This window comes from Typopeltis vanoorti, chromosome 21 (assembly GCF_054136105.1).
Source record: "Typopeltis vanoorti isolate ZY-2024b chromosome 21, IOZ_Tvanoo_1.0, whole genome shotgun sequence".
NCBI lineage: Eukaryota > Metazoa > Arthropoda > Arachnida > Uropygi > Thelyphonidae > Typopeltis > Typopeltis vanoorti.
In genome coordinates this window covers 12543124-12569172 of record NC_143569.1, presented here as the reverse complement: position 1 = coordinate 12569172, position 26049 = coordinate 12543124, and the positions used below count along the sequence as shown (strand labels likewise).

Below are 26049 nucleotides of genomic sequence, written 5' to 3'. Positions count from 1 at the left end.
ACAATACTGATGTTTAATTCTTTTTTCCACAGAACGGCCAGTTTGTCCAAAATAAGAAACATTGCATTCACATGGTATTTGGTAAACGCCGGCCAAAGATAGAGATGACAGTTTATCTTTTGTAGAAGGCAATAAGGAAGAAATTTTGTTGATAGGAATATACGTAGGAATCAATTGGTACTTTTTATAAAATTCTACCTATAGGTTCTGAGATTCCTGGAATGTAGGGGATTGGAACTCTAGGGACTGTTGAAGAAACCTGAGGTATTGGAACATAAGATTCAATTATCTGTTGGATTTGATTAGGGTGGTAATTATTAGATTCCATTAACTTTTTAATGATGGAAAGTTCTTGTTGTAAGATTTTTGGAGAAGAGCAAACTTTATGTGCCCTATTAATTAGAGATTTAAGAATGCCAAATTTTTGAGATGTGTGGCGAGCATACTTTTTATGAATGTATCTGCCAGTAAATGTAGGCTTTCAAAAGATGCTTGTAGATAAGGTACCAGAGGAAGTTCGAGTAAGCAGGATGTCCAAAAATGGTAAAGTACCAGAATTTTCCTTTTCCTTATCTACAAGCGTCTTTCGAAAGCCTACATTTACTGGCAGATACATTCATAAAAAGTATGCTCACCACACATCTCAAAAATTTGGCATTCTTAAATCTCTAATTAATAGGGCACATAAAGTTTGCTCTTCTCCAGAAATCTTACAACAAGAACTTTCCATCATTAAAAAGTTAATGGAATCTAATAATTACCACCCTAATCAAATCCAACAGATAATTGAATCTTATGTTCCAATACCTCAGGTTTCTTCAACAGTCCCTAGAGTTCCAATCCCCTACATTCCAGGAATCTCAGAACCTATAGGTAGAATTTTATAAAAAGCACCAATTGATTCCTACGTATATTCCTATCAACAAAATTTTTTCCTTATTGCCTTCTACAAAAGATAAACTGTCATCTCTATCTTTGGCTGGCGTTTACCAAATACCATGTGAATGCGATGTTTCTTATTTTGGACAAACTGGCTGTTCTGTGGAAAAAAATAATTAAAGAACATCAATATTATATTGATTACAACAAACCTCAGAAGTCTGGTCTAGCACAACACAGTATTAACACTACCCATAATATCCACTGGGATAAAGCTATTCTCCTTCATAGATGCAGGTTCAAATATGAACGCCTCTTTAAAGAAAGTTGTGAAGCTATTTTACACCGACCGAATTTAAATCGAAATGATTGCCTCTCTCTCTCTCTCGAAGATCTGGGAGACTTTTATTTTATGTAATCATTAAAAAACCAATTATCTTAAATATTAATTATTTATTAATTTCTTTCATTTCCTAGCTCGCAGAAACCTTGTATTTTAATAGGTGATCCACCAAATGTTCGTTACTTGTATTCCATTCCTATCTGTTTGTAACACTGAAGATATATACTATTAGTTTTAGTATGAAATCTGTACCTTATTTATTAATTAAAGTTATTACTGTGGACTTACGTGTTATTTATTAATTATTATACTATGCCACAGGTACCTCTAAAAATAAGCTATGACTTTTGTTTCAGTAGTGAAAGGAAATCTTAATAGTGAGTTGCATTGGATGTTCCAGAAACCTGGTCCAGCAGGAACCTTGGAGACAAATGGAGACATCCTCATTTGTCTTTTGTTACAGCTGTTGTTTTTAATGTAATGGATGCTCTTCTGTCTGTAAAACAGTTTTTTGTAAGGTAGAATTCGGTTTTTTGGACATTTGAAATCTCTTAATTGATTAATTATGGCTGGCCACCACACAGCATCAAAGGTTCCTTATACATTGAGTGAGATCAGTAGTACATCTTTCTTTCTTTCTTTTTTTTTTTTTTTTTGCTGTAGACTGTCTTCTGTGAACTCTTTAACCTCCATAATTACATTTATTGTGCTTGACCGAGATCTAGATGCATACTGATTGTCTACTCGAGAGATCTATTAAGCAGCAAAGTGCATTATTCGGTTTATCAGAAGTTTTACATTTGTGAGACTAACTCTTTTTTTTTGCCAATTTTGTAGATGTTTCTTTTCCTGTTTGATTATGGGTATAATTTTTGAGCGGTTCAATAATAAAAGGAAATTGCACTCTTTTTAGGCATTCGTTATAAACTGTCATTATGAATTCAGGAAATTCAATAAAGGCTTATTGAATTATCTTAGAAGTATATCACTGGTTATTCTATTATCCCTAGGAGGTTTTTTTTTTTTTTTTGAATTCATTGATCTCTTAATACTTACTCAATTTCATTAGTTGTAAATAAGTCGTCATTAGGAATATCCATGTCTGTTTTCATTCTTTGTAAGTTTTGTGGATTTCTTCATCTGTTGATTCATCATCATCGAGAATAAACTTGCTTATCATAATAGCTACAGTTTCTAATAAGTTTTTAGTGTAGGAGTCGTTTGTTTTCTTAACAGCTGATTTTCCATAATTCTGTTTTCGCATTTGTAATTTTGGATTGATAGCTGTATTTGGCTTTATAGTAGTTCTGTCTACTACTGTCTTAATTCTTGTATGTTCTTTGATATAGTTGTTTGAGTGGATTTCCACATTTTCTTGGGACTGTTAGTTCATTCCACCAAGGTACTGATTTTCTTCCATCAATGTTTAGCTTCTTGGTTGTGCTGAGTGTTTGGACAGTGGATGAAAGCACAGAAGCAAGGTCATGTCAAATATGTCAGCTAATGGCTGATGCCCAGGTTCTTGTCTAAGCTAAGCTGTTGTTTGCTGATCCCATTAAAATGATGCTCTGAGATTAGGCATGCAAGTTCTCTTTTTAATGAGTAGACTGGTTTTGTTGGTGAAGTGGTTTTGTTGGTGAATACACAGGACAATGGTTTGTCCTGTGTATTCCATTTAAGTTACTGATATGAAACTTAATATGTGATCAGAACAGTTTCCTTCTTCCTTGCATCTCCATTCAGAAACCCTGTGTAAAATAGCAGCCTGCTATTGTCAGATTAATGCAGCTTCTTCCTCTGCTATTTCCAAAAGATGGTGTATTACAGTCATCATTTAGTATGTATAGGAAATTTGATGGTAAAAACTCATCCTGTGCTCTTGTTAAACCATAAAACCAAATGGACGTTACTATTCATTCCAAGAATTAGGCTGTGATTGATGGTAAAATCCACGATGTTGCCCATTTTTTCTAAGTCATATTTTGTGTTAGTATGATAGTCTAGTTACATACTTGCAGCAAAAGTTTTAATTCCTCTGTATGCAATTGAGTCTTCGTTGCTGCTGAGAAATTAATATTGCCTCAACTTTAGGTTTGACCACGAATATTGTAGCTCTCTTTCTTCTGATCCTTTGGAAAATATTTTATAACTGGTTAGAAAGCCATATATTTTGTTGTTGATGTTATAAGGTTCTTGTATTAATGCTAGTCCTATATTTTTTTCTATTTACAAGTTCTGTTAAGTTATTTACAGCCTTGATAGAGCATTGAAGATTTATTTGAAGACATGCCAGTGAAGTAGTGCTGTTTCTGAATACATAAATATTTTCAAAGTGTATCTAAAACAAAGTGAGGTCTATATTTCTATATTTAAAACTTATCAAATGCTATCTGTACTGATATACTACACTGTGTAATATGTAAGTTTTTTTTTTAATTATTATTAAGCCAATGTTTGTACTTTTATGATTTCAATGTAAATTATGAATTATCCTTATATCTTAGGTTCCACCAATACAGCCACTCAGGACTTGCTGTCCATGTATTGGACACCCACCACAGAATACGGTGGAAGAAGGCTACTTTATCAGATTGCAGCAAGTACAAGTATGAAAGATTATTCATTGAATCAGGGCAGTCAACAAATCAACAAATTTGGGTGCATGAGACTGCCCCAAGATTGTCAGCCAATTTACCTGCTAGGAGGCACCTTTAGGACTCTAAGACCAACTTCAGTTGCCTTTTTCTTTTTTTTTTTTTTTGATGAAAGTTTATTTTTCACTTGGTTAGAATATAATAAATTTAGTTTAATCCTTTATCCAAGTGTGAGCAAACAAAGTTTGCATGAAAGTATCTTCAGGACTGGGGTAAGGTAGTGCAACACCAGGACGACTCCTTGCAAAGGTGGAGCGAGCTACTAACACTCCTATCTCAGTATCTCCCATAATGCAAAACACATCTCCTTGCGGATATGTCTAATGTTATGCATTAAGGGAAGGGCCACTTCCCAGACTAGTTTCGACCTTTATTGAGGTCTCTTCAGTGGGAGCCAGACCCAAGTGGAGATACCAGCCAGAAGCATTAGTAAAGTCATCTCTACCTATAGGAGTTGCCAAATGGTGCGCCACCTTTTTAATAAATTACTCTGGATTTAGAGAAAGATGTTGAAAGTTTATTTTTCACTTGGTTAGAATATAATAAATTTAGTTTAATCCTTTATCCAAGTGTGAGAAAGAAAGTTTGCGCCTGAAAGTATCTTCAGGACTGGGGTAAGGTAGTGCAACACCAGGACGACTCCTTGCAAAGGTGGAGCAAGCTACTAACACTCCTATCTCAGTATCTCCCATAATGCAAAACACATCTCCTTGCGGATATGTCTAATGTTATGCATTAAGGGAAGGGCCACTACCCAGACTAGTTTCGACCTTTATTGAGGTCTCTTCAGTGGGAGCCAGGCCCAAGTGGAGATACCAGCCAGAAGCATTAGTAAAGTCATCTCTACCTATAGGAGTTGCCAAATGGTGTGCCACCTTTTTAATAAATTACTCTGGATTTAGAGAAAGATGTTGAAAGTTTATTTTTCACTTGGTTAGAATATAATAAATTTAGTTTAATCCTTTATCCAAGTGTGACACTTTATCACACTTTGATAAAGGATTAAACTAAATTTATTATATCAGTTGCCTTTCTTCGGCCTCGTTTGCTTAGTTTGAGTGCCTATGTGCACTTATCATTGTTTTGTGAATCCCAAAGAATAGCAATGTAACATTGCTGAAATATAGGGTTATTAACATTTTTATATTATTATTATTTATTATTGAATGACACCTCTAGGGAGTCCAATGACTCATCAAGGGAGGGCAACTACTCTACAACTCTGTCTCCACCACTCAATCCACCAACTACAACGAACCACAACCACTCCAACACCATCTACTGCCCACCACTAATATCTTTACAGACAGTCACAAACATCCATGCCCACAGCAGGATTCGAACCTGCAGCCTTTTGGCTGAAGAGCGGATGCGCTAACCACTTGGCCGATAATTGTTTAGTTTTTCTTCTATTGATTTTGTTTATAGTTCTTTTAAAATATCTTCATTCCTTTCTTGGTATAGTAACATGTATTTTGTAGTTCTTCTCATAAATCACATTTCACTTGTTTTTAATCTTTATTATCTTGTTTGTTTATTGCCCAAATTTCACTGCCATACAATAATGTGGGCACTGCTCAAGTATTGTATATTTTTAAGCTTGTTTCTTTTTGTACTATATTTGGATTGAGTGTTCTCTATTTATCAGGCCTATAATCTGTAAAAACTTCATCAAATTCCTGACATGTACCCTCACTCAAGGGGTGTCTGTAAAAACTTTGAAGATTTTAATTTTATGTCCTTTACTTCATTATGTGACATTTCACATCCAAAATAACAAAGTATTTATCTGCTCTATTATTTCATTATTAATAACTATTTACTTCTAACTGGAGTTGTCCATAAAATGCCATTGTTTTAGTTTCATCTATGGAAATTTTCATTCCAAACTGTTCTACTATAATGTTTAAATTATATATTGCTCTTTGTAGATCATATTCCTTATCTGATAATATTACTTGATCATCTGCAAATAATAGTGTATTTATTTTGTTATTCCAGGAAATTCCTATACCTGGATTGATTAAGATGTTGTCGTTGTCCTTTGAAGAGTCTTAGATGTTTCCGTGTGCTCCTTGTACTGCTTTGGCTATGTCAATGATTTTGTTTGTATAGAGCTGTTGTTCAGGATTAGGATCTATTTCTTGCAAGGCTTCTGTCATTGCTGGACAGGTAAAGATGTGAGTGGGTGTCAGTTCAGTATTGGGGCAGTTGTTGCAGTTTCTATATGTTCTTGTATCATCTGTGTTGATCTTCATTCCTCTATGATGTTCTGTTCGTAGTCTTGCTATCGTGGTGGTGGAGGTCTTTCTGTCAGCACTGATTTTGGGAATTTGATGTTGTATCACTGATTTCAGTGGAATTAGTTTACTTTTGCTAGTGCATCGGCAAGATTTATCATGTGAGTTTCTTGGTTGAGTTTTCTGGCCTCTTTTTCTAATTTATCAGCTGCTTCATTGTAATCAATGCCTACATGAGCAGGAATCCATTGTAAAATGCAACTTTTTCCTAAACACTTTAGTTGATTTAAAAATTTATAGATGTCTTGTGCGAGCTAGTATTGCCATTTTTGATTGCCTCCATAGCTGATCTTGAGTCACTGTAAATTATAATTCCTTCAGATTGTTGAGATGATGATAGTTTTAAGTAGGCTTCAAGTGCTTTATTTATTACTAACTATTATAATAACAGAATTAACTCGCGTAAATTATTCTTTATTCGTAGAATTTTCACTTGAGTATCACAGGCATCATATCTACACTGTATATGTATGTACACTGCTATACCAAAAATGTTTATGATCTTTATCTCATGGTCCCATCTTACTGCTAGCCTTTCTGGTCTAATATTCAGTTCTTAGTCTCCATTCTGTTCTTCTCTTTGTCCACCTGTAGTCAGATATTAAGTGGTCTGTCCAGCAAAATCTATTTGTAATTCCGTTACTTTTGTTTCCTTATCCACTTATTCTTTTTATTTAACAATGTTATTCCCAGAATGGCTCTTTCCATGTTTCATTGATTTCAGTCTCTAAGTCACCGCTGGATGAAATATACAATGGTTATAAATCTCTTTTCTTAAAGTTAGGGAAATTATGACCTTATTATATATCAGTGGCGAATATTCCAGGTATGCAGTGCTCATCCACCAAATAGCAAGATCACCGATATTGTATTTTTGCATTTATTCTCATTAAAGACTTCCCTAATTGTTTCATGGCTTTGCATGATTCTTAAAATTAAAGACAATATACTTATGATTCTTGAAGAGAGTACACATTATTTACGTACACTTTTCAACATGTACACATTACATCACATTTGTGTTAAGAGCCCAGTTGTGCGTTCAAAATGCTTTTTAATATATGAAATTGTGCTAAAAACTATTAATTCTGAATATTTTTTTCCCCCAAGAATTAAAAATCATTAAAATCATTGCAAAATGAAAATAACGTATTTATAGTTTACATCGACAAATAATTACATAAAAAAAACAACAACTAAAAGACGTTTATTGATGTAATTATTTAATTAAATCAATAATTATAAAAATTTATTGATGTAATTATTTGTCTCCAAGCTTCCCCTCCCCCTCTCCTGGAAAACATGACAGCACACCCAACTGAAATGATCCGAAGTGGTTGAATTTGACACAGTTTGGGATTGCAACTGTGACGTTGCCGAAATATTGGAAGTATATTAAACTTTATTTTAATGTATATTCTATTGTATGTTGTAATTTCCTTAAGCTATTTTGTAAGAATGTATATATGAATCTAAGCCTTTCCACGAGAATTATGATAATCCACGGAGATTCCATTGCATGTAAGGCCCGCCATTACGGTAAAATGAAGTTGAAGCTATCAAGACAACTGAATCGACTCGCTTTCCTAAAACACTGCCGGGATAGCCAGGTAATCCCAAACTATGTCAAATTCAAGCCCCGTTTCTTTTCCCAAAAGGCTCTCCGTATTATAACCGTGCCAGCCAAGCTTTGCTCAGGGAACAAATCGCAGCTACTCGCCGTTCCCTGACTGACGCTAACTTAGCTATCCAGGCACTAGAAGATGAGCTTTCCAGCACCTTAAACCATGAGATTTGGTCTATTTTATATACGACATCTCGTGCACTGCTACGGATAAAGAATTTAAAAAAGTACGAGAACGACACATCAAAAAATTTGAGAATTTAAAAAAGAACTCAAACTCCAAACCACAACTTCCTGCCAACACGGAAGTCAACCTTTCGTCAATTAGTTTGAAACCTGAAGCACTCGATGCTCTCTCACGTGGCCACAACTTCACCACTGCACCCAGAAGAATACCTGCTGAAGACATTATGATACAAATTGAATGCGGGATAAGACACCTTCCAAACCATGTCGCCAACGATATTAGACTGGATGTGGCTTGTGTTCTGACCAAAGCAAAACCACCAAAAACAAATATGCCCAATAAGGAAATTAAATCTCTGCAAGAATTAAAGATAAACAAGGAAATAATAATCATCAAAGCGGATAAAGGGAACGCCAGTCTTGCTTAACCAAACTGATTACACAGGTAAGCTGAATGCTCTATTGTTAGATCGGGCTACTTACCTCCCTATCAAGTACAATCCCACCAACTCACAAATTAGAAAACTCCATAGTCTCCTCAAGAAGGTCACTTCTTGGACTGTAGAAGTCACTAACAAATTAAAACTGTTTAATTCCATACCCCCCTCATATATATGGACTCCCAAAAATACATAAGGAATATGTGCCATTACATACCATAGTGAATGGCATTGATTCCTCCACATACAAACTAGCTAAACATTTGGTCAAAGCATTCATACACTATACTGGCAACACACCTTCACACATAAAAAAACTCAGCCCATTTCAAAGCCAGCATAGAAAAGCCTTACACTCAAACACACTGACATAATGGTCAGTTCTGATGTCTCCTCCTTATTCATAAATGTCCCACTCAAAGAATCCTTAGAGCTAATCCAAGCTAAGTTTCCTCCCGATATCACAGCCCTATTTCAGTTCATAATGAAATCAGGATATTTTGTTTGGCAAGGAAAATTCTACAAACAAATAGAGGGGACAGCCATGGGTTCTCCGCTCTCCCCACCCTTGGTCAACTTCTGAAGAGGAAAGCCTTAAACTCTGCCCCACAAAAACCAACCATATGGCTTCACTATGTTGATGATGTGTTCGCTATTTGGCCACATGGCTCCGATGCACTCCTCTCCTTCCTAACACACTTAAACAACCAACACCCCAGAATCAAGTTCACCCTGGAAAAGGAAAAAAACAACTGCCTTCCTTTCTTAGACACACTAGTCACCTGCAAGCCTGATGGAACGTTGGTTTTCTCAGTTTATAGAAAACCCACCCATACAGGCAGATACATTCACCAACAATTCCCCCCCCCCTCACAACAATATGGAGTCATTAAGACACTACATAACATGGCTAAACTTATCTGTTCAAATGACAATGCCCTACCATAGAACTAAACCACATTCTCAACACTTTCTCAGCCAATGGCTATCCCCTCAAAAAAATCCAAAAAATATTGAAACCAATAAACCACAACCCCTCCCCCTTCACAACAAGGATTACTCTAAATCCATCACCATTCCCTATATCCGAGGCACCTCGGAAAAAATTACAAAAATCCTAAAAAAACATGACTTAACTTCTTGTTACAGACAATATAAAAAATTGCATCCCTTATCAGCTCCACTAAAGACCTACCTCCGCCCCCCTAGACCTACCTGGTATATACCAGGTCCCTTGCAGCTGTAAGCTGTCCTACTTTGGCAAAACAGGCAGGACAGCTAATATCAGAATTTCAGAACACAAGGACTACATCCGGTTTCACCAATACAGCCACTATGGCCTTGCAGACTATGCGCTGGATATCCGCCATAGAATTATTATTATTATCTCAGGCAACTCCAAGGAGTCGTCAGACTCATTGAGGGACGCCCTAACATCATGTCAAGAGCAACTATTCGACATTCACACAGTATCTATCATACCTCGCCTTGAACTCTTTCACGGTCATAGTACCCACAACAGACTCTAGCAGCTTATTCCACTCATTCACCACTCTCCAAGTAAAAAACCTAGTTCTAACATCCCTGCTAACCACATTCTTGCCCAGCTTCCATGCATGGCCCCTAGTCCTCCCATCACCAATCCTATTCTCAAAAACATCTTCTGGATTAATCCTATAGAAACCCTTCAGTAATTTGAATGTCTCAATCATATTACCCTTTTTCCACCTATCCAATTTTTGCAACCCACAAATCTTCAACCTGTTCTCATAAGGTTCATTCCACAGACCTGCTATCATCTTGGTCACTCGTCTCTGGATCCTCTCCACATCCTCCCCATCAAAAAGAAACCCTGGCACCCATATCTGGGCACAGTAGTCCAGATGGGGTCTTATCAAGGCTCGATATAGAGGAACAATAACTTGTTTGTCTCTGCATGTTAAAGTATTTTTCAGCAACCAAGTGATTTGATGAGCTGTTTTGGCCACTTTTGCAACGTGCCCTCTAAACTTCAACTCCCTATCGACCAACACTCCAAAATCCCTGGCCTCATCATCTCCTGGAGTACGGTTCCACCAATGTGATATACTGCTGCTAATCTTTTCATTCCAAAATGCATAACCTTACACTTTGCCAATTAAATTGACATCCATTTTCCCTAGCCCAGTTCTCCAAACTATCCAAATCATCCTGCAAAAATTTTGACATCCTCAGCACTCACAATTCCTCTACACAACTTTGCATCATCAGCAAACAAGTGAACACTTCCTCTCAGATCCTTTCCTATATCGTTAATGAACAAATTGAAAAGTAGTAGTCCAAGAACAAAGCCCTGCGGCACACCACTAGTCACAAGCTGTCTTTTGGACTCCGCTTCTGAATAAATCACTCTCTGGTATCTCTCCATCAACCACCCTCCTGTCCATCTCACCAACCCTATATCCATCCCCATCTGCTTCAGTTTACTGATTAGAGTAACATGTGGTATCCTGTCAAAGGCCTTGGCAAGGTCCAGTAGAATCACTGTAAACCCATTACTCTTATCCAGTTCAGCCGTCATTGTGTTATAAAATGTGAGCAAGTTACTGAGGCATGCTTCACAAAACCATGTTGTCCCCCATACAGTATCCCATTTTCGTCTATCCAGTCCTGTATTCTTCTCTTGACTAATTTCTCCAAGAACTTGACAACGATTCCTGATATGCTAATAGGCTGGTAATTTACAAAAGAAGTCTTGGAACCTCCTTTATGCAGTGGAACTATTTTCCCCTCTTTCCACCCCTCGGGAATAACCCAGACCTGAGACTCAAATTAAACAAAATGGTCAAGGGTACAGACAGGTTTTGCAATAGACTACTCACTTCCACTTCATTCACCACAATTCCCTTATAATCTATTGGTTCATTCATTTCTGCAATGCCACCACCTGGAAGATATATTCTTGCAAAGTTCTCGCTCAGTAATTCAACTATATCAGCTGATTCGGTTACCTACCTACCATCGGCATTCTTTAAAATCATTCTGCCATATACATTTTTTCTTTTACTAGCAATATATCGAAAAAACTGTTTAGGATTCTCTTTAGCCTGCATGGCCAATGTTCTTTCATAATCCTTTTTCGCTTTTCTTACCACACTCGTTACCCTTCTGGCCTGCGCTTTATACGGTTCATGTGCCTGCAGGTCACCTTTCTCCTTAAATTCCCTCCATAATTGTTTCTTTTTTTTTTTTTGCAGCTCAAGCTTAATGGTGTTATTCATCCATTTAATCTCTACTTGATTTATTAATCGGACTCTAGGTATACAGTCAGCCATTGCTTCATGCAAACACTTCTTTACTGCCTCCCATGCACTATCAACTTCTAGCCCTTGCAGTTGTACATGCCATGGCTCTGAACCAATCAATCTCCTAAGCTTGTCATACTTACAAGTCCGATAATTCCACATGTACCCTGTCTTAATTGTAAAATCCACACCTTTAGCCACCTCCCAAGTCAAGACCCTATGATCACTCTCACCAATTGGTGGCAACATGGTCATATTCGTTACAGTCAAATTCTCAGATGCAATTACCAGGTCAAGCACTCTCTGACCCCTAGTATTATTATCCATTACATGCTGTCGCAGATAGTTATCCTTTAATAACCGCATAAAATCCAATTCCTTTCTCCCAATTCCTTCCTTCCACCATGGATTCCTTGGTGGAAGGAAGTATTATCGTGGCTTCCTTCCATCCCCACGGTGGGAGGAAGCCACTATAATACACCATAGTAAGGCTATTCATGGAATCAGCCTCAGCCCTAAGAAAAATCCAAACCTCAACAAATTTAGTTGCATGAGACTGCCCTAAATTTGGGAAACCTACATGAGAAGACCGTCAGCCCAATCGGCCAAGAATACCAACATGCCCACTAGTGGGGGGGCACCATCAGGACTTTTAGGAAAAACAATAGCTTCCAGCTTCGTCCTCATTTACTGTTTGTTGTGCTTGTGTGCATGTCTTGTTTTTAAGTTCCTGTGAAAAAGGCAATGTGACGTTGCCTAAATATTGGAAGTGTATTAAAATTTATTTTAATGTATATTCTATTGTATATGTTGTAATTTCCTTAAGCTATTTAGTAAGAATAATAATTATAATAATAGGACACTAGCTTTGATGTAGTAAAGTTTTTTTTCCACCAGAGGTCAGGTTAATAATTGTTGTAACGGTTGGTCAGTAACTTTAGCAAACCATGTAGATTTGTAGTGCAGGTTATTTCTCTGTATATATATGTATACTGCAGATATGACCTTGATATGAAGGTCGAAACATTGATTGTTCATTTTGGTTTATATTAAACTAAAGTTTTGCTCTAACACAGTAGTTGTCTCCATAATTTTCTGTATTTTCTCTGGGTCTCTTTCCTGGCATTTTGGCATCAAACACCTGTTTTGCTAAGCTCTCTTCACCCATTCTATTTAAGTGGCCATAATACCTTAGATGAGCTCTACTGACATATTCTTGAATGCTAATAATCTTAAGATCCTTTCTAATATCTTCATTTTTAATGAAGATATTAGAAAGGATCTTAGGTGTATGGATCTTAGGTGTAAGGATCTTAGGTGGATCTTAGGTGTAAAAAGTGTATGGAATTCCATACACTTTTTCTGCATGGAATCCATTGCCTGAGAGGGTGATGAATGTGCACACAGTGATGAATTTAAGAGTGGTATGATACTTTGTATTGATCTCCCACAATAAGTCTTGCGACTCCACGAAGGTCAGGAAATAATAATAGTATGGAGTACCTTAATAATGAAATTAATTTCTAGACCTCCTATAACACTGAACAAAACTTTATTTTTATGATATTATTACATAACATCAAACAGCATGCACAAAAGCAGAATAGTACTTATTATACAAACACCTCCTGGAGTCAAGCCTCATCAAGGGAGGCAATAGTAAGATGCATTCTAACAGAGATAATGTTTATCATACTATATTTTAAATTGGTTCAATGTTTGCACACTCATCACCTCATTTGGCAATAAATTCCACTCTCCATGCAAGAAAAGTCATGCTACATTCTCTTATGCACCACACCTTTATACAACTTCTAAGATGACCTCTTGTCTCTATCCTCTTCACTCCTTCAACCCTTTGAAAAACATCCTGGGTATCTATTTGATAAGCAGCTCTTAGAAATTTACGTGTCTCGATCATATCGCCCCTCTTACACCTATTGACTAGACTCTAATTTGCATTCTCTCAACCTCCCTTCATAGTAGGTATTCCACAATCCCAATATTGCTGTTTTTATTCATCTTTGAACTTTTTTCAGAGCTTGCTTCTCTGGTCGCAGGTGACCAAATCAATGTGCAGTAGTCGATATGTGGTCTAATCAAAGCCTTGTACACTGGAACAGTGGAACGACCACATCCTTATCTCTACTTGTCAGTGTTCTTCTTATTATTACTGGCATTTCTTTGTGCTGTTTTTATCACTTTTGCAATATGTCCCTTGCACTTCGATTCTTTATCCACCAATATCCCAAGATTCCATGTTATTAAGAATGATACACATCCCTACATGTTAGCCCACATAACCACTTTATTCAAATCACTCTGAAGCACCAGTACATCTGCATCATTCCTAATAACTTTTCCCAGCTTAGCATCATTTGCAAATAGCTGAATATCAGTTTGCAAACCACTTGCAACATTATTAACAAATTAAGCAGTAGTGTCCAAGAACAAAACCCTGTGGGACTCCACTGGTAACTCTCCTGAGAGAATAAGGATTGACCGACTATTTCCACGAAATTTCTGCTTTTCAAATTTCACTTGGCCTATCTTTCTCATCTCGTTGATTATTCCCAGGTCTGTAACACACCCAACTCTCTCTCTGGTAACACCAGTCACCAGACACTTTCAAAATCCACCATACATCCACTATACACCACTTGATATCGATTAGAAAGCCAGTTTGCTATCCAATCAACCAACTGATTTTCCAGTTCCATTTGCCATAATTTATACACCAGTTTATTATGTTGTAGCCAATCAAATGCCTTTGGAAAATCCAGAAGTATCATTGTATATGAATCACCCCTATTCAGCACTGTAGTCACCATATTATAAAATGTAAGCAAATCTCTGTAAAACAAAACCTCCCTTTAACAAACCTATGTTGACCTCTATACAGAATCTTTTCCTTATTCGCCCAATCCTGTATTCTATTCTTAATCAGTCTCTCCAAGACCTTAGCAATCGCTCTAGAAATGCACACTGATCTGTAATTTGATACAACTGTTTTGCTTCCATCTTTATGCAATGGAACATGGAACAATCTTGTCCTCTTTCCACTCATTAGAGATTGTTGAAGACATTAGACTCACATTAAACAACCGAGTCAAATTAAGTGTCTGTTCGTTAGCACATTCTTTCATAGCACGTGAAATTCCATCCAGTCCAATAGCCTCATTCACATCAAGCTGATTTAAACAATCATAGATTTCTAGCTCATTCACCTTCAAGGAACTAGGTTGAAGTACTGATTTCTCAACTTCCTGTTTCCTTAGAATAGCATCTTTACCATCAGTATGAAAAACCTTAGCAGAGTGATCACTGAACAACTGCACAATAATTTCTTCTTTGGTCACTCTTTCGCCATCTCTATCCAGCAGAGTTATCTCCCCATAATCATTGTTTCTCCTGCTAGCTGCATAACAGAAAAACTCCATGGGATTTTTCTTTGTCTGTTTCGCTAGTCCCCACTCATAATCTAATTTCACCTTTCTTGTTATACTTGCCACTCTTTTTGCCTGCACTATTTTCTCCATAAACTTCTCTTCTGCAATTCCTGCTTAATTTTCCTATTCATCCATTTAACACCTATTTTATTAATCCTTTTTGATTTAGGCACACAGTCTGTTATTGCCATCATCAAATACTCCTTAACTATGACCCATGTCATATTAATCTCTTTTCCTTCAAGTTCTTTTTCCCACACAACTCCTTCAAGCTGTTTTCTGAGTTTCAATAATCTCCTGCCCTATAGTTCCAAATGTATCCTTTTACTCTGGATGCCTCTACATGTTTTCACACTTCCCAGATCAGGATTATATGATTACTGTCATCAATTGATGGCAATGTTGATATGTTGTTCATAATTACATTATCCAACATTATTACCAAATACTATATATTTTGCCCATGAGTTCCTTCCATCACCAACTGTATGAGATAGTAATCACTTAAGAAATCAACAAATTCTTTCCTTTCTCCATAAGCTATTTCTTCTTCCAAATTTATATTTCCAAAATTGATATGCCACATTATTATAACACTTTTTTCACTAGCTGAACTAATTTGCCCATACATTTCTTTCTCATTAGCCCTTTGGTCGGAAAGACCTGGTTTCGATTCCCATCCACAACATGAGGAACCTTTATTTGGTCTCTTTAGAAAAAAGGTGAGTTAGCAGGTCTCATATGAAGGTAGGGTTTTTTTTTTCACCCAGAAACTCAGGTTTTTCATCTTCCAAAATAGGCAAACCGGCCCTGTGAACACACACACATCAACAGACATAGGCCACTCCAGGAATAAGGATTGACCGACTATTTCCATGAAATTTCTGCTTTTTAAATTTCACTTGGCCCATCTTTCTCATCTCATTGATTATTCCCAAGTCTGCAACACCCCAACTAAATATCTCTCTCTAGTAATACTTATTTCACACCAGACACTTTCAAAATCACTCTCATTTTTACCCTCTGCTTCCAAAGACTTACATGGATGCAACTCATTTGCTATCATCAGTAATATATCCCTCTCCTTTTTTATACATTCTGTCTTCTCTAAAAATACTACACCCATTAATTTCAATTCCAGTCAACCACATTTCTTATGTACCTATTATCTGAGGCAGGTGTGTAAGAGAGGGATCATTAATTACCTGGATTGCCTCTTTTGGATAGAATTGTTCAATCTTAAGACACGATTTTAGTGCACCACTCCAAATGTGAGAGCAATATTCCATGATTGGGCAGATTTGAGCTTCATATAGAGTAAGCAGCTGTGAAGGCATGAAGTAGTGTCTTGTGCTAAAAAGTGCACCAGGTTTTTTGGTGGCTGCAGAAATTATAGTTGAAATATGGTTGTGCCAGGAAAGATCGGAGGTGCAAGTCAGTCCAAGAAGAGAAATCTGATCATATTTGGATCTCTCAGTATTACTGAAGGCAAGGGGGAGGGAAGCGAGCTCTTTCTTGCGAGAGATCAGACAGAACTGAGTTTTGGTGGCATTAAAGTTTAGGTTGTCCTTGCCCTACTGATATATAGCTAGGAGATCCTAGTTCAGGTCTACGGTCGTGGTAGATCTTGAGGATTCTTATACTTCAGCAGTACCAGGTTTGTCAAATGAAAAGGAGGAATGGAGCATACTGTCGCCAGCAAAAGCTATGGATAGGATTGGAAATCTGTGAGAGTAGGTCAGAAAGTGTGAGAAAATCTGAGGAGAGTAAGCCGTCCACCATGACATGCAGTGGGCAACCAGTGAGAAATTTGGTAATCCAGTTGCAGAGTAAGGAAGACTGACTATAAGATGGCAGTTTGGTGAATAGGCCCCTGAGCCAAACCCGATCAAATGCCTTGAAACATTGACAGCTGAAGGAATGGATACCAGAATCTGTGGATGGTACATGTATTCATAATTTTTCCTCTACCTCTGCAAAATCAGATCCCTTAGAAATATCTTTAGGCAACAATCGGAGCAATTGGGGTTGGATCGAAAAGTGGGATACCGAAAGGAAACAAACTAACAGAACTGTTATCAGTAGGGACATGGAATGTATGGACACTTTGGATATCAGGAAAACTAGAATTACTTCGCGAGGAAATGAAGAGATATCGGTGTGATATACTAGGACTGGCAGACATGCGATGGACATCACCAGGAGAGATAAAAGGATATGAAGTCATATGGTCAGGACATGACACCAAGCACAAAACAGGAGTTGGTTTCCTTCTTAAAAAAAAGCTAGAAAGGCACTGTTAGGTTACAATTAATACAAACCAGTCAATGAACGAATCATAGTAGCAAGATTTCAAGCAAACGCATTTAATATATCAATAGTTCAGATATATGCACCCACATCTGACAGCACAGATGAAGATATTGACTTATTCTACAAAAATCTGACAGAGACAATAGAAACAATACCAAAGCAAAGAAGTACAAAGAAGATGTACTAATTATTGAAGGAGATTGGAATGCCAAAGTCGGAATAGATGATGATGGTTGGGAAAGTGTCATGGGAAAATATGGTTTTGGAGAAAGAAATGAAAGAGGTGAAACAATGTTAGAATTTGCTGTGGGCCACGGGATGATGATCTGTAACACAATAATCTGTGGATGGTACATGTATTGATAATTTTTTCTCTACCTCTGCAAAATCAGATCCCTTAGAAATATCCTTAGGCAACAATCGGAGCGATCGGGGTTGGATCGAAAAGTGGGATACCGAAAGGACACATCAGAACAAATAGAGGAGCAGAATAGAAGAAATTGTAAAGATGCCAGCAAAAGGAATGTAGAAAATGGATATGGCAATCAAATGCTGGGAAAACCAAGAACATGGTTGATGTGATTACGATTAAAGGAAGATGGTTAACATCAGTACAGCAGTGTTGAACTTTTCAAGGAGCAGATATAGACTTCGATCATAGTTCAGTGATTGCAAACATCAAGTTGAAATTAAAAAGAAAATATAAACCCCATCATCAGAAATGAAGAGAGACAGCAAAAATAAGTGAAGCAGAAATAGGGAAAAAAGGTACAGAACAGTGTTAGAAGAGAAACTTAAAAGTGTGGACAAAGAAGAAAATTCAAATCTTAGAGTGAAAGGAGTAATGAAGGTGATAGAAGATGCGGTGGAAGAAACAGTACCAGAAGAAGAGAAGATCAAGAAGAAGTGGATTAGACAAGAAACACTGAAGTTAGTACAGGAGAAAAGAATATTGAAGATAAGAAGGGCTACATCAGAACAAATAGAAGAGCAATATAGAAGAAAGTGTAATGAGGTGAAAAAAGCAGTCGGAATGGATAAGATGAAATGGTTAGAAGCCCAATGCAACAATATTGAACAGTACTATGGAGAGCATAAAACAAGGGAGGTATACAAAATGATCAGAACCATTAATAGAAAGTGGCAACAAAAGCAGACCACAATTAAAGATGAAAAAGGCCAAGTATTGATGAATAAAGATAAAATTGTAAGTGGTGGACAAGATACTATAGTGAGTTATATGAAGAAAAGCTAGATTTAGATAGCGTTGGGAAACTGACTGAAGAATTGAAGCTGATATCACCACCAGGTAATGAGCATGATATAGACATTTTAAGAGGAGAGGTAGAAGAGCAATAGGACGACTAAAATACAAGAGTCCTGGTAATAATAATATAAGATAAGAAGGGATACATCAGAACAAATATTGAAGCAGTATAGAAGAAATTGTAATGAGGTGAAAAAAGCAATCAGAATGGATAAGATGAAATGGTTAGAAGAAATTTGACAGAAAGATTGAGAACAAATGAAAGCATACCTTGCAGACGAGCAAACAAGATTTAGGAGAGACAGAAGCACAATTCAACAGATTTTGACAATGCAGTTAATAGCAGAGAAAGCTAGGAGAAAAAAACAAAAATGCATATACCTGCTTTGTTGATTTTCAGAAGGCATTTGACAGTATCAACCAGAAAGTAACATTAGCACTGCTAGAATGCTATGGAATTGATAGAAAACATAGCTATATTAAGAGATGTTTAAAAGAATGCACTTGCAGCAGTTAGAATAGGTGATGATTTGGGGAAATGGTTTAGAAAAAGCAGGAGGTACTAGCCAGGGGGACCCAATATCACCAAACATTTTCATCGTACATTTAGAAAGAGAAAAGGTGCAAAAGGAATATCGGTACATGGGATAAGAAACAATCTGAGATTTGCAAATGACATTGTTATTATGGAGGAAGAAGAAAGAGAATTACAAAAAATATTTGAACTGTTAAATGAGGATGCAAAGAGATTTGGACTTGGAAAAAAAACAAAGACAGTGGTATTTGGTGAGAAGAACATGAAATAAAAGATACAAGTGGATGGAATTGATATAGAAAATGTAGAACGGTTCACATATTTGGGATGTAAAATGACATATGATTTGGACTATAAAAAAGAAATAAAGATCACAATTGCAAAAGGGAGAACAAATCTGAATGCCATGGATAACATCTGGAAAAGTAAAGTGATCAGACTGCAAAAAAAACTAAGAGTGCTGGAAACATGCATCTTTAGCAGTGTACTGTATGGATCTGAAACGTGGGTAATAAATAAGGAATCAAGAAAAAGAATTTTGGCATTTAACAGAACTTGTTATAGGAAGATTCTAAGAATAGGATGGGTACAGAAAATCACAAATGAAGAGTTCTATCAGAAGACACAACCTAAGGAAAATCAAATGCAGAAGATTATAAAATAGAAGCTGCAATTATTTGGACACATCTACAGAATGAGTGAAGACCAGAAGATAAAGACATTCATGTCTGGTATTATGGATGGTGTAAACAGAAGAGGTAGACCATACAGAGAATGGGTAGATGACATAAAGGACTGGTGTGGAATGGGTGTACAGAAACTGCGACACTGTGCACTGGACAAAGAAAGGTGGAAAAAGATAGTGAAGGAGGCATCATTCACCAATGGGCAGTGTTTGTGATGATGAAGTCCTGGACAACATCTTTCAAATCCAAGGACCCCACTTGAAATTCTCCACCACCAAACAGATTTCTCCACAGCATCCAGCAGACAAAAAAGCAGAAGTTACCACTAGTATCTTCTTCATGTATAGTGATGAAGTTAGTGTATCTCTTGAGTGTTTACCTGAACTTCTGAAAATTGCTGAAACACCTTAAGGTAAATGGCCTTGCAAAAGTCATCAGCATTCATAAGGACAGACAAATTTCATCATATGTGAATGAATTGGACTCGCCACATGTTACAGAAGATGCTACTTTGTCGTCTGCTGCTTTGCTGGATATCCTATATCTTTCATAATTACGATTGGACGCTTGCATGGATTTTCTACAAAGTTTGAAACAAAGCACTATTTTATGAGCTTTTAAACAATCTTTCGCATGCTATAGTTACATCAACTAGTGATTCACTAGAAAGCAAGTTGTTAAATACATTGAACATCTTGGCCTGATGATTACTCCATTTCATTATCCCATACCAATTCGTGCCATTGAAAACTTCTATGCGAAACTTAAATGAAAAATACAGCATAGTCAAATGAATAATCCGAACATTAACAAACTAAACTTATTTTGATTAACAATATGCAAATCTCATAATGTTAATCAAAATAAATAATTAGCAGACATTTACATTTAATGAAAAACATTTACATCAAGTACCTAATTTCACTGTCACGTTTAGATCTACTTCTAACATAAATCTTAACTTACATCTTCAAGTGTACCAGTTTTGCGATCTTTCCAGCAAAAATGCATAAGGGAATCGTCTGTCTGATTAATGAAAATAGTTCCCTTCCTTTTATCTGGGTGTACCATTTTACCTTTAACAGTCATCTTTCCAGCTCTAAATTCCACCAAATATTTATTTTGTGACTGACTTCCTGTGGATCCACCAAATAAAAATGGTCGTGCCATTGAAAACACTCTCTATACGCTAATGATATAATTAAACGTTAAATTGCAATAATGGACCCTAAGAAATAATCTAACCAGGAGAAACAATCCAACTGATTTGATGCACCACCACGAACCAAAGACGCAAACTCACGCACTTACGTCTCTGTAGACCAGGTAATATTATGCAGTATTACACAGTCAAAAACATTCATTACATTACTACTTATCGCCAGTGGGCGCCCAAGCAAAAAATAAGAGCATAAAACAGGCAATGAAATTTGAAGAGTACGGTATATGGGTATATGATAAATAGACTAACAATACATGCAATTGACCAATACATGCAAAAAAAAAATATATATATATATCTTGCTCACCTAATAATAATAGCAACAAAAACCCTTATAAATAATACTCATAACAAAGAAATCTTATAAATATACATTACTTATAATACACTTCGTAAAAATTAAATTCCAAGAAAACTGCCTAAATTCTTTCATCTGCTTGGCGAACTTTTGTTTTCTTTTCATCTCATCTTTTCCACAGCCCAATGCATCATAGCAGAGTAACTTCGCTTTGTAGATATCTAACTAATGCGAAGATAGGATGAAAATTATTGTCCACTATATCTGTAAAATGCGTGTATTCTCTGATAGGTTTGTTCATTTCGCAGGCTGAAATGTGCGAATTTCCTTAAGGGGAAAATCCCTTCAACGCCGTACGATACTCTCTAATCTTTTTAATTTTTAAATAGAAAATAAATAAATGAATCTATTAGCACTTTCGAAGAGCAATTGGATAAACACCAGAAGATTATTCTCTTCGGTTGAAAAGGACCTGCGTACGATTCTAGTTATTATCAGAAGATTCTTTATATGGACTTTTTCAATTGAACATAAATTAGCACATCTCATAAATGAGGAAGCAGTTTTTTATCCCAAAAACTCGGATTATCATCCCGCATAACAAGTAAATCAGCCAAGAGAACACACGCAATTTACCGACTAAACCAAAATACTGTCGCCAGTGGTGATCGGTGAATGGCGTAGATCGTAATAGTATCGTTGTGTTGAAATTGGAGAATTAAGTAGTATAAAAGAAGACGAGGAGTGCATGACAGAGACCCCTCACACAATGAGTCCATGGAGGTGTCACACTGTGATGATGATGATGATAACTCATTCGCTTTCCCAGAGGCAGCATTCTATTCGAGCATTTCGAAAGCTGTGGATAAGAGGTCACCAAACTTTTCATTATCTATGGAAATTAAAGATGCCAAGAAATTATTCAACATTATAAGGAAATCATTATACCTCTTTACACAGGCATGATAAGACCTCACTTGGACTATTCTGCATAGATCTGGTCTCCTGTTTTCCGTGGCGATTCTGATACAGTGAAAAGAATGCAAAAGAAGGTGTCAAAAATGATATAGGAATTGTGGAATATTGATTATAAAGATAGTTTGAAAATTTGTAGATTGCAGACACTAGCAAACAGGGGGAAAAGGGCTGATATGACTGATAGTTACAAACTTCTTAAAGGGTTATGCAGAATTTATATACAAAATTATTATATAATTATTATACAGAATTTCAGTAAAAGGAATTTTTCATTTTATAAAGAGTGTGGAAAAGATGCGAAGGCGTCCTTGAAAGTTGAGAATGAATACTATCAAGAAGGGAATGAGGGCTAGAGTTTTCTTTCATAAAGTTTATTTTTTTTTATGTTGGGTCCATATACAAGAGGGTGGGGGGACAACCTATATTACTTTAGTACCGTATATGGGTAAAGTGGCTTGATTGGAATGGATTTCCGTTTGATGTTGTGTGTGCAAGTAACGTGAATGAATTCAAGAACATGTATGACTGCTGGTGAGATCAGTATGGCCCCGTCGATGAGTTCCTGACTTCCTAGTCGTCTCTCGCTTAATAACAATAATAATACTTATTATTATCTAGGGAATCGTGGTATATTTCCCAGGGGCAAATATATATATATATATATATATATATATATATATATATATATATATATATATATATATATATATATATATACATGTATATATAAAAGGTGATGGGAATACAACAGAGCTGCCGCCATTTTTTTCTAATCAAATAAGCATTTCTGCTTGTTCAACTGTTTCAACAATCAGAAATGATTTTGTTTCTGATTGTAATCAACTGTAATGCTTGAAGATGTAAAGAGAATATCACAGAGCTTCCATTCTCTTTTGTTTCTAATTCTAATTAGTATTAATGTTTGACCAGCTGTGTATCATAATGTGTGGGAGAATATAACAGAGTTTCTGCAATGTCTTCCTTCTAATTCTTATTGCTTTGATGCTTGATCAACTATGAATCATAATGAGTAGAGTCAAAGTATATTTTGTAGTGAAAATACAATTGATGTTATTTCGGAATATTTCATTCTATCATAAAAGGTAATCCTCACAGAGAGTGAAAATGTCGGTTGAAAACTTATGTTCTCTTTCTATGATATCCGTGTTAAAAAGGATAAAATATGGTGGATTTAAACAAATACTATTTTTCTACACTCATATCATTCGTTATAAAAATATAACGTGTATGTTGGACAGCTTCCTTCAAAAACATTTACATGTTCTTCCATGGTAAAAAGTGCAACTCATGCTTAAAACATGCATAATCTATGTATAAAATTGAAATAACAAAAATCAACTAATGCCTTTTTATACCGGTAAAGGGAGTAGGCGAGGCCGTTTTAGACTGATCTAATTTTTGCAGACTCAGTGGGCAGTTCAATCTTCACTGGTAGCCAATCAGAGACGGCTAACAAGTGCCGCCATCTCGTGGTATCTAACCCTAACACAATATTTTTAATGTCTGAAATTAGTGGAAATTAGTGTGGTTCCAACGGTCGATTTTCTTGAGTTTATGGGACAAAAAAACCGAGTCTCCGGGAACCCACTTGACTGTGCCAGAGATCGAACTCGGGAACTGTTCGAAAAAAGGCTTAGAAAACGTTCCACTAGTCAGCGACTAGAATCGAACTCGTAACGCTATTCTGACCTTGTGAATCCTAGAAGTAAAATAGTGCATCTACCTAATCTGTGCCCTCGACAGGGTATAGCATAGAGGCATCCTGCCTCATGGCGCCGCTTAATAAGGGCACTGGTTCAGCCATATTGCGGTCGTATTACAGCAACAAGATATTTTACAAATATACGGCATTTAATTTAGTTCATGTGCTTATTATATTTTAATAGTAAAAAAATTATAGTTATACATACTAAAACCAAACATTTTAGAACCTACTTATTAGATCAGTGTTTCTCAAGGTTTTCACGCATACCACACTTTGAGCTTTTGAGCTTATAAACAGTTTTATTGTTCGACATTCCCGTGGAGCAAACAAATTAATATTAATACGTAATTGTTTTGCCTTAATGTTTCTCTTGTAATAAAAACAAAATAGTAATTGGTGATTTTCTTATAATTTTCTCTTATAATCCATCAGGGGCGATATTTAATTGAGGCAAACAAATAATTGTTTGCCTCAGGGCAGGATCTAATCTGGTGACGACCCTGTTCCTAATACAGCTGATATCCCATAAGCGACATATAGCATCTTGTTTTTTCAGTTTAATAATCGATTATATTTCAGGATTAAGGATCAAAATTGTTTGCTATCCTGTGTAGCCCTGTGAAAATAGCATATGCATCCACATCACTAGGCTATCCAAAGAAAACAAAGAAAACCCATTCTAAGTTCAATTTTAATCGTTAGCTAGAGGAACGTTTGCCTGTCTTTTGTCTGTCGATTCTAGTATATTATGTGAACATTTTCTAAGCCGTTTTTCAAGGGATCAATTTTTCATTCCATAAACTTAAAAAAAAAAATCAACAATAGAACTCATACTGTTCCCAAAGTAATATATAGTATTAGATTTAGGGACTGTTCTCTCCAGAAGAGAAATAAAATTGCTCATGATCTTGGGCTAGCTATTCTGTGAATGGATTTGCGTGGAGATTTGCTCCTCATTAGTTCAAATGTTAGTTAGGGCTAAAATAGACTTGAGAGTATTTTCCCTTTACAGAATAAAAGGTGTAACAAAATTTAGTATTATTTATTTATTTTTATTCTCTTTATTGTTGGCAAACACGTGAATAACACTAGAATGGAACACCATGGAACTTCGGGATAGTTAACATATAGATGTTCCTTAGCCGATAGGTTCATTGCTGACAGTTAATATATAGTTACCTTATGTTCAATACGTACTATTATTTTGTAAAATTACATTTTATGATTTCAATGGAGACTGTATAATAAAATGACAATTATGCAATATAAACAACAAATGTTTCATTCAATGTAGAAAAAGTATTACTGATTACAATCTGTTTGATTTTTCCATTACAGTGTCATACCGTCGTTTAAAACACAAATCAGGTAGTGGCTCTCCCTCATATGTAAAAAACGTTCTTTGCAATACGCAATATAAATTCATCCAATTTAAATAAATTATAATACCGGAATAAATTCACGCAAAATATTATTTTTTTAGTATAATTTTCGTCCAAGGATCAAAGTCATCTTCAGTACATGTAAAAAGTTAATCGAACAATAACTGACAATTTCAAAAGATATCAGTTCCTCATGTACAACGTATTTATAAAGAAACATGCAAAACTTAACTTCACTCTCCTAACACTGAAACATATCCGATGGTCTACGTCTATCCTCTTGACCCTCCCATAATGAGAGAGGCCTTAACCCTAGCAGTGGAGAGGTCACAGGTTAAAATTCACTATATATATATATATATATATATATATATATACAGGGTGTTCGGGATAAATTTGACATATTTATAATTAATTATATTTTTCCGTAAGTTACATGTATTAACACACACTTCTCTTCATTTAAAAGTTTGGACCCTTCTT

General features: G+C 36.1%; 1 protein-coding gene across 2 annotated transcripts in view; it reads right to left on the bottom strand.

The window, feature by feature from the left end:
• The window catches only part of LOC150094626 (proteasomal ubiquitin receptor ADRM1-like), a 209431-nt gene extending 188167 nt beyond the window's left edge, over positions 1-21264 (bottom strand). For both annotated transcript variants that reach the window (XM_090410846.1, XM_090410847.1), the window contains exon 1: positions 20927-21264. In XM_090410846.1, the coding sequence (XP_090266972.1) occupies positions 20927-21130 (204 nt within the window). In that variant the 5' untranslated portion in view covers positions 21131-21264. The remainder of the gene's footprint in view (positions 1-20926) is intronic.
• Positions 21265-26049: the final 4785 nt, after the last annotated feature.